General features: G+C 46.9%; 1 protein-coding gene across 1 annotated transcript in view; it reads left to right on the forward strand.

Moving 5' to 3' along the window:
- Positions 1-9,333, forward strand: part of grin2ab (glutamate receptor, ionotropic, N-methyl D-aspartate 2A, b) — a 119,707-nt gene extending 110,374 nt beyond the window's left edge. The window contains exons 17-20 of the mRNA XM_005750193.1: positions 527-765; positions 2,804-2,987; positions 3,891-4,674; positions 4,769-9,333. Of these exons, the coding sequence (XP_005750250.1) occupies positions 527-765; positions 2,804-2,987; positions 3,891-4,674; positions 4,769-5,771 (2,210 nt within the window). The 3' untranslated portion in view covers positions 5,772-9,333. The remainder of the gene's footprint in view (positions 1-526; positions 766-2,803; positions 2,988-3,890; positions 4,675-4,768) is intronic.
- Positions 9,334-9,713: the final 380 nt, after the last annotated feature.

The raw sequence follows: 9,713 nt of genomic DNA on the forward strand, positions 1-9,713 counted from the left end.
GTGTGTGTGCCCACCGTGTCCTGTTATGTTTACTCCTCCAGATTGTTCTGTATAATAAGCTGTGAGATGGTGCGAATGGAAGAAAGAGAATCAGTCGGACAGAAATCAAACTGCTGAAACCACTAAAGCGCTTTGCTTCACACACGGCCATTTTATTCAGGGCAAACACCCTCGTGCTCAAGCACACGCGTTCTCAGACACACTCAGTTTGATAATAATTCCTCCCATCTTTCCTTATCACTCCATCACTATCAATTCTTCGCCCTCCTCCTACAACCTCTTTTTTCCACTCCGCCTCCTGTCTCCTTTCCATTACGATCTATTTACCACTTCACCTCTCGCCCCTCCTCCCTTCTCCCCATCCCGCCTCATATGCCTCTTTTCCCACCACATCCCTTTCTTGCCCTCTGCCACCCATCACCTCGTTCACTTTTTCTCCTTACGTCTCGAATTCCTTTGCCTTCATTCCTCACGTTGTTCTTTTTTCCCCTCCAGTGTTAACCCTTCACATTCATCTTTGCAACAGGTGAGATGGAGGAGCTGGAAGCTCAGTGGCTGACTGGGATCTGCCACAATGAGAAGAATGAGGTAATGTCCAGTCAGCTGGATGTGGACAACATGGCAGGGGTCTTCTACATGCTGGCCACGGCCATGGGCCTCTCCATCCTCACCTTCATCTCGGAGCACCTTTTCTACTGGAGACTGAGATACTGCTTCACTGGTGTCTGCTCTGGAAGGCCGGGCATTCTCTTCACTATCAGCAGGGTAAGAAAGAGGAAATCATCACACACCTGGAAGCGTGCACAGGAACCCACATTTTCACAGCAGGAAGTTTTGGTTCCTAGTTTTCAAAATCTCACGCAGGACTTTAATGCTTCAGTCACACTGGAGCATTGCCAGCATTTTTGAAGCATGGACTTGCAGTCTTGTTGCCTTTGATTGTTTCACAGACAGGGGCCGAGTCTGCAACCACTCACAGTCAGTTCAAACAGACTTTGACGAGTTGGTCACCTCAACTATGTGCAGTTGGCTGCCAAATGTAAAAATATTCAATGCAATGCAATCGTCAGTTTTCCAAGTCACAAGGATGTCTCCGTCCTCTTTTACTCTAGTGTGACTGAGGAATAGATAGCTGCTGTTAGAATTCATAGCAGTGAATGGCACTTAGTGATAAAACAGGGCCCTATAGGGTATAACAACTGATGTACAACGCTCATTCAGACTGCAAGAAAGCACTGGATTTTCCTATATCAATAATGGGATGAGGGCTGTGAGTGTCTCATAATGTTATTGATGTTTAACAGCACAGCCGGCTAACAGAGTTCTCTCAAAGAAAATCCGATAAAGAGAAAGAGCGGGCTAAACATACAGAGAATCTGCAAGAGAAACAAACATAACTATATTTGTAGATTATTTCAGGCTGAAGCAGAGAAATAACAGGGAAAAACAACTCAGCACATTATTGCGGCTGTGAGGGCCGGTGGAGAGCATTTGTGGTGCCTAACAGCAATAATTCAAACAGCACAGTAAATTTTAAGAAATGATTAGTTTGCTGCTGTCTTGTTGTGAAAAATTTCCTCTAAAACAAAGCATCCAAATTTTAATCCATTCTGTAATTTGCCTAATCTTTATGCTTATTCCGGGGCATCGAAAATACACACAGGGATGTGCAGAAAGGACTTTTCTAACAGATGAATCAGATGAATCAGAAACTCACATAAATCTACGGGCCTGTGTGAGTTGCTGTGATTCAGCTGTCTGAAACTGTCTCAAACACAAACAGTTGTTACTGTTAGGATACAATAATGTTTTTGCACGTGTGTGTGATTAAAAAGGAAGGAAGGGCAGTGTGATAATGGAGCCCAGCTGAGGCAGAGATGAATTTACTGCTGCGCGCACGGACGACAGGATAGAGGAATCAGACAACTAAGAGGATGAGAACGCGGACGCGAGTTCATTTACATACACACAACGCCCTTCTCTCTCACACGTGAAAGTTAAAAAATATAGTGAAAGAACAAAGATATTCTCCCAGTTTCGCCACTGCTAAATGTCATCCTGTTTGCTGATAGGCCGATGGCATCCGATATCGAATATTCTGACGTTCGGTGCGTCGCTGGCTCTCTTCTAAAAATGGCAACACATTCGCAGGTGGAGTGAGATGAGGGACAGGCTTGACCAAACAGGGGTACACATTGATATATGCACACGCACACACAAATACACACCCAAAAAACAAAATGGGCACACACAGACAGACCACTATTTCATTATTCATATGTCATGTCTCTGTGTTAGGCAGGGCTTTTATTCCAGACGAGCAGCATTTCACACATTAAGTGTTTTACAGAAAGAGTCCTCTGTGTGTGTGTGTCTGTGTGACTGTGTGTGTTTCTTGGCGTGCACATGCTGTTAGAGCAGCGATGCTGGAGGTTAAGTGGCTCTAGGAAGAACATCTCCTTGCACTCAAAGGCCCCCTCCAGTGACATCATCACCTAAATTTAATTTTCTAGGCGCCTCAGAAAGCAGTTCATCTAAAAAAGTGGTGATTATCTCTTCTAGCCACATTACAAAAACAAAATGAGGTTAAGGTTTGCAGTAAACGCACTGGAGAGAGGATGCAGAGGTCTCTGCTAATTTACCTCACAAGGAAATTAGTCTCGGGGATTGTCTGAACTTTTTTTGTGAAGTCACTGGGTTGTGAATTACACTAACTCTCTATTATCTCTCCTATCTCCCTCCTCTCCGGCTCTCATTTCCTTTCCTTTTCTTCCATTAATTTCCTCTCCTCGTCTCCTCTCAGGGTATATGGAGCTGTATCCACGGCGTTCATATAGATATGAAGAAGAAGGCACCAGAGCTGGGCTTCAGTCCTCAAGCCAACATGCTGCACCTGCTCAAGTCTGCCAAGTCCATCGCTTTGCCTTCTCCCAAACGCAACACAGTCGTTGTGCAGCCCAGCATCATAGACATGATGTCAGGGAAAGGTACTCAGTACACTCAGAGGGTCACTTGGAAATGTCCTTACTTCTTAAAGACAAGTCTATTTTATCATTTTAAATGGCATTGGTTAGATGTTGTTAGTGGTTGTTGGAATCATTGATGATAAATAACAATGAGCGGTTGAGGTGCCTTAATAAAGGTCGTCAACTGAAAGAATCATCCAAGCGTTTATGTGCTGGTTTTGAAGAGTGAAACCGACTGTTATATGGCCTGGTGTAGACAAGTTTCAGAAGAAAGTGTTCTTGTTTGGGGGGCATTTGGAGACGAACCGATGACTGATCCAATTTATTGCTTCTTAAATCAACAGTTTTCAGCTGGGCTAACACGATCAGTTTGCTGTCTAACTTAATAAACTTGCATTAGGCAACGCAATAAGCAATTCACACACTGTTGCTGGCAACGGGCCTCTGTTTTCCTACACAGTTATTCAGTTAAAAATGAATCATAATTTATGATGATGTCATGAATCATTAATCATCATTTGCAGATCTTCTGATCAGGTTCATGTTATATTAAATAAAAGCTTTAATTGGAAGAACAAGGGCATTTCTAAACCATAGAGGGGTTCTACTAACTGTATTTTCTGAGCTCTGAGCTCAAAACTAATATATTGTGCCAGCGCAAATCTGGAAGCCGTGTCACCTGTAATAAGATCGTTCACATAGCATCTGCCTTTTCTTTACATTGTGTGTATGCGTGAGTAAAGGTGACTACTTTCACCTTGCTGACTGTCACGTCCACGCCTTCCTCGTGATTAGAAATACATTAGATGTCACACATTGCATGTCGAGGCAGTAGATGATGTATCAGCTGACCTGGCTGAGCATCCAACCAATCGTCCATATTTTGTATCTTCTGTCTAAGGTGCATCTCTCCTTGTCTCCTAGGTAACTCCCTCCATACTCTGCCTCAGAAGGGTCCTGGTCTCTATAGCAACGCTGCGGGTCCACAGGGCTTCCTGTCATTGTCCGGGAGGCACAAAAACCTCCTCAATAATGCTGCGCCATTTCCTGGGCAACAAAAAGCTCCACCCCACCAGACCAGCCCCAACAAGCCCCAGCTGTCAATCACAGATGACAACGGCCAAACCCGCCTCACCGGGGCGGGCCTCACTGCATCAAAGCCCCGAGCCTTGTGGAAGAAAAGTGTCGAGACCCTGAAGACTCAGCCGAGCGTCGTATCTCCAGGCCACAGCCCCGCCCCTGCATCTGGGCCCGGACCGCCACAAATGAAGAGCCAGCGCTACCTACCCGAAGACCCACAGCACTCGGACCTCTCGGAGTGCTCCAGTCGGCCACCGTCACACAAAGATTCTGACTCCATGGCAGCAAGGGGCGGATTTAAGCCAATCAATCAACTGAGGAAGAGGGGTGGGGGCGGTGGAGGAGCAGGCGGTGGAGGTGGAGCATCCAAGATCTACTCCATTGATTCAGACCAGGCCAGTCTCCAGTCCGTTCCCCCATACCAGCGAGACAGCCAGGGGGGAAGTGATGAGCACCCTTACCCCCCTGACCTGTTTCCACCTGACAGCACATACCCGCACACACTCTCCCACCAGTCAGACGCACCCATTTTGCAGCTGAGCGCCAGCCTCCTACACCACAGTCACAGCGCTGAGGCCGACCTGCACTCTCTGAAGGATAAGAAATACAGCACCTACACTCACAGCAGGTATTTTATTTAGCATTAATCGCACATAAAGCCCCGTTTAAGGTGCTTGTTTTGTCTCTTTGTGTATAATCAGCTGCGTCTTCTCTCCCTCTAGTGTGAAAGAGAAGGTCGGAGGTTCATTCGAAGCCCCAAGTGCAGGTCCAGGGACGCAAAGTGTCAGGCCCGGCCACTGTCGCTCCTGCCTCACCAAGCTGAGCGGTTACTCTGGCCTCTACACTGTTCGCTCGCCACAAGCTCGCTGCGATGCCTGCGCCCACCTGGGGAATTTGTATGACATCAGTGAAGACCACCTGCACTCGCACTACTCCCACACACACCCTCACCCACACAGCGCGGACATGTTCACGCACTACCTTCCCCAGAGCGAGCTGGGCCTGGTGGGTGAGGGGGACGGGCTTGTCAGCCACTTTGAGCCCACCCCTTCCTCCCCGTCCCCTCTCCCCACCTCCTCCTCGGCCCAGCACCTCCAGCTGAGTCGCCAGCACTCTTACGAGAATGTGCTTCCGGACGGCATTCCCGAGCGGCAGTCGCAGGCCCACCCCCACATGCGGGGGCTGAGTCTGCCTGACAGAGATAGGGAGAGGGAGCTGACCCTGGATGAGGGGGCCTATGCTAATGTTCTCACAATGCGCTCTGATCGTCCGCTGAGCAGCCGCAGCCCTCCCTCTCCCTCACCCTCCCACCACCACAGTTTGGACACCCCGATGCCTCTGCCGCGGCGCTCGAAGAGCCTCTTCCCCGACCGCCCATCCCACAACCCCTTCCTACAGTCGGCGCCGGGCACGGCACAACGCGATCCCGCCTCCCAGGCTACAACACGAATGCCACTGAGAAATTCCGCCCATGAGCTCTATAAGCAGCGAATGCCTGTGTCACTTACTCTGGGTAACCATGGCAACCATCACTTCAACCAGCATGGCGGCCAGGTCGACCAACAGGTGTTCTACCCTCCGCAGGAGCCTCCCGTTGTGGCCTACATGGTCCCACCTGCTGCCTCGCAGCCAATGAGCTATGTGACAGCGCCGCGAGCCTCGAGCGCGGGCGGCAACCGACCCCGGCTCTACCGCCGCATGCCCAGCATCGAGTCTGACGTCTGAGAGTCACACACAGCACACTAAAAATCTCACTGAAACACACTAACACGCACGCATGCAACGAAAGAGGTGTGTGTGACCGGACGAGGCAGCTCTGATTCTAAGCACATGCACAAGAAACACACACAGACAGACACGCACACACGGGTGAAAAGCGGGAAGCTCGGGACTAAAAAGGTTAACAGCGAGTAAGTAAATCATTGTTTTCTTTACCACACCCTCCATAGGTCAGAGATGGGAGGGCCACAGGGACAGCTGGAGGCACAATACAAGATGAAGAGAGTGTGTGTGTGTGTGTGTATGAGTGTCAGTGTGTGTACCAGCCTCGAGCCGCGAGCAACGAGGCACGAACTGACAATTTGTCCGACAAGACGGATCGACATCCTGTGGAATACGAGGGACACTGTACACGGTTTCTTAACGCCAGCAGTGGGACGTAAGGGAACTTGTGATGAAGTGTTTGGAAGACGAGCCGACCTGTCACGCCCTCTCACCAGCCTCTTGGAGATAAAGGGGACACACAAGAAACCCCTTTCTTTCTGAGATTACACACACACGCATATTTAACCTAAACACACCCACCCCCTCTCTAGGACTCTCCTGTTGCACTATGATTTCCAGTCAACCCGTATGTTGTCTGAGCCTCCAAACTGCACTGCCAGCATGGCTTAAAGAGTAGTAAACTTCACTTAGAGTAATCCTTGACTTGAATGGAAACCACTATCTATGTAACAGACCGGACCGGGCAGCGGGCAGCTGGTCAGGAAACAGGTCTGAGAAGTGTATCGGCGCCCGCCCGCAGACGTACAAACACTCGAACACACACACGTGCTGTCTGTTGTTACGGGGGGGGGGGGAACCACAGACTGTTTGTCACTGTTGATGTCAGATAATTGAACATTCCAAAAAGTGGTCCGAACACGGCCACCAGTTAAAAGCCTCTCAGGATGAGGGTGTGTGTTCTAGTGTTTTATCGATCTAGAGACATACAGTATAGCATCCTTGCTTCCTCTCTTAGCTAGCCTTCAGGTCATACTGCATGCTTCCTACTGCCCTGTGTTACAGTTAAATCTACTATACAGGGTCATATATGCACACATCCATACATGCAGACACACACACATACACATACGCAGTAGTCTAGGATAGTAGTGTAGGGTTGGGTGTGTGTGTCGAGGCTACAAGATAGCTTCATTTTGTGCACTTTGTAGATTTTATACCCTGCCACCTACACAAGACGTTTGACCAAAAACACTTTTATACTGAAAAATATGAATATTCTCAGTCATTCGCTGAATAGATGTTTTTTCTTTTCTCTTAATTTCTTCTTTGGCATTGGGGTTTAGGGCACCGTTCCATTGTGAGGTCGGACGTTTTACAGTGTTAGATAATGGGGTACAGCATCATGCATACAGTATACACAACACAAACTTGAAATCTTTCTCTTCTTTTTGAACTTTTACCCGCGCTCCATCTTCTCGCCCTGCCCCCTCCCACTGATCCTTTTCCTCCATCCCTCTCCTTAACCAGGTTTCCTCTTCGATTCCTCTTTTTTCACTCCCCCTGCTTCCTCCTGTAGAGTAGACCGAGTATGAGAAGATTAAAGTTCAGTCGTGGTGTTTTTAAAAAAGAAAAAAGAAAAAAAACTCAACATTTTGCTGGAAATCACTTAACATCAGTAGCTGTGAGAACTCGTTCGGCTCTCGTAGGATCCCAGTGCTTTTTTTCTAATAACTTTCTATGTCAAGCAAAGGAGCCGGTTTTAATGTCTCCGTAGTGAATTTAGAGGCTGAGTGTATCGCTGTTGCAGATTTACTCATCTAATGAATGCTCCTGGACGCGCGTCAGAGTAAGCTGGTACTTGTGTGGCTCTTGTGTTGGCGAGAACACGGCGCTGTGTTTCAGCACTGAGAGTCACGTGGCAACGCGGAGAGTTAGCAAAGTGACTCGTTACAGAGGCAACACTCGCGCACACACAGACACACACGCGCGCACAGACACACTCAACAAGCTGGCAATGTGTGTATGAGTGTTCTAGAAATCCATAATCTACTGAGTAAGGGCACTGATTTGTTTTTTAAATTTATTAATTTATTTATTTTTTAACACAAGGATTTTGATGGAAAAAGGACTTGATATCCCATTAGCTGAGCGTCTGTCTATTCTCTTTCTTTCTATGCTCTATTCTCTCTCTCATACGCGCGCACACACACACACAGGCAAACCACGCTCACATATATCTAATATATATATTGGCTGCAAAGAATGCGAGAGAGTTTGAACAAAAAACAGCACCTTTGAACGGTGAACGCTGCCCCTCTTTTGGTAATCTTAACAGGTTTGATGTGTGAGTTATATGCACAATATCAGGTTGCAATATTATACTTCTGTACAGAGAAAATCTTTGTTTTAAATGTTAGAAACTGATTTCATTTGTTTGATTTGAATGGTATTAACTGTTGAATTCATTTCAATAACAACGTGGCTTTTTAATTCTGCTTCTTAAAAACAAAAAAAGACTGGCATGGTTTAGATTATCGTGATTTTGTTTGCTTTTGTTTTTTTTTTCATTTATTTCTTTATTTTTCCCCTCTGGTGTGTTGCTGGTTGGGACCTCACTGTACAGTCGTCACTGCTGGGTTAATGACTAGTTAACTATGCCTGTTAACTAGCTGCACGTAGCTGGGTCATCTGATTCACACTCAATGAATAATGATCGTCCAGCCTGTGTGGTTAATACAAAAACCCCCTCCCACCCACGTAGTTCCACTACAAGTCTGTGCTGTTTTACCTGTGAGCGAGTGTGAGTGTGTCTGTGTGCTTGTGTGTTTTACACCGTGCAGGCATTTATATAAGACAGAGGATGTGTGTATTTACAGGTTGTTTGTGGTGTGTGTGTGTGCTTTTCTGGACTCTCTTCCCTTCATCCCACACGTAACCTTCTGACCTGGCTCTTACTCATACAACACAAATACAGCTAGGCACACACACACACACACACACATGTTGCGTCTGTACCGTTGTGATTAAGCGAGCATGAGGTATGCGTTTTTGTATGTCCACCATCACAGGTTTTTACACCAACCTTTTGGTTTTACTTTCAGATTTTTCAAATTGCATGACGTGCTCGTGTTTCTGGTGGTACATATTTTGCTGCAACACCTAAGTTCTCCCTGAGTTAGACCTACTGGACTACACGAACCAACACGTACCATTCCATGTCTTGGTCAGAGGCCTGGATGGTTACACTTCCTGGCTCCTGGCCCCATGATGTCAGCGGTAAGGCACCCGGCTGGCTCCCACATAGCCGCTATCGAGGAGCACGCTTAGTGTTCCCGGGGCTCAGTACAGATCTCAGTTTGGCCCAGGTGTTCACACACAAACACACATACACTGTACTAGGTGGACAGAGTGTGTTGGTGTGTAGTCCTGTGGGTCTCCCTGCCGTGTATCTCACTTGTGTATAAGTTCAGGGGTTTCTAAGCTACTAGTTGTGTTGTAAATACTACCTTGTCACTCAGTACCTCTGTACAATCTGTAAATAAGTAAAGGTTACATTTTTCTACTTGTCTGGGTTGTGTCAGTTCTTCTGTCTGCCACTAACGAATTCATCTTTAAAGTGTTAAACATGAAGTTTAAGAAAAATAAACCACAATTATTCATTAGCCACTTTTAGACTAAACAGATCCAGAGAACCAGGAACCTTCCTGGCATTTCTACTGTCTGCATTAGCAGGGCTAATAGGAACTCTGAGGCGATGTAATGGCCAACCATCAGGTGGTGTCTTCTTGTTTTGATGCTTTATTGTCTTGTAATCCTATTTCAATGTCTTCATTTTCTTTATTATGTGCTTTTGGCCCAGAGACAACCTTTCACAGTCCTTGTAACTGACAGAGGAATTCACCTTCCCAATCTTTGCAAGAAATTCTGAAACTTCTTCGAACC

Source organism: Pundamilia nyererei, unplaced genomic scaffold, assembly GCF_000239375.1.
Source record: "Pundamilia nyererei isolate P.nyererei 1_Seehausen unplaced genomic scaffold, PunNye1.0 scaffold00265, whole genome shotgun sequence".
In the NCBI taxonomy this organism is placed as follows: domain Eukaryota; kingdom Metazoa; phylum Chordata; class Actinopteri; order Cichliformes; family Cichlidae; genus Pundamilia; species Pundamilia nyererei.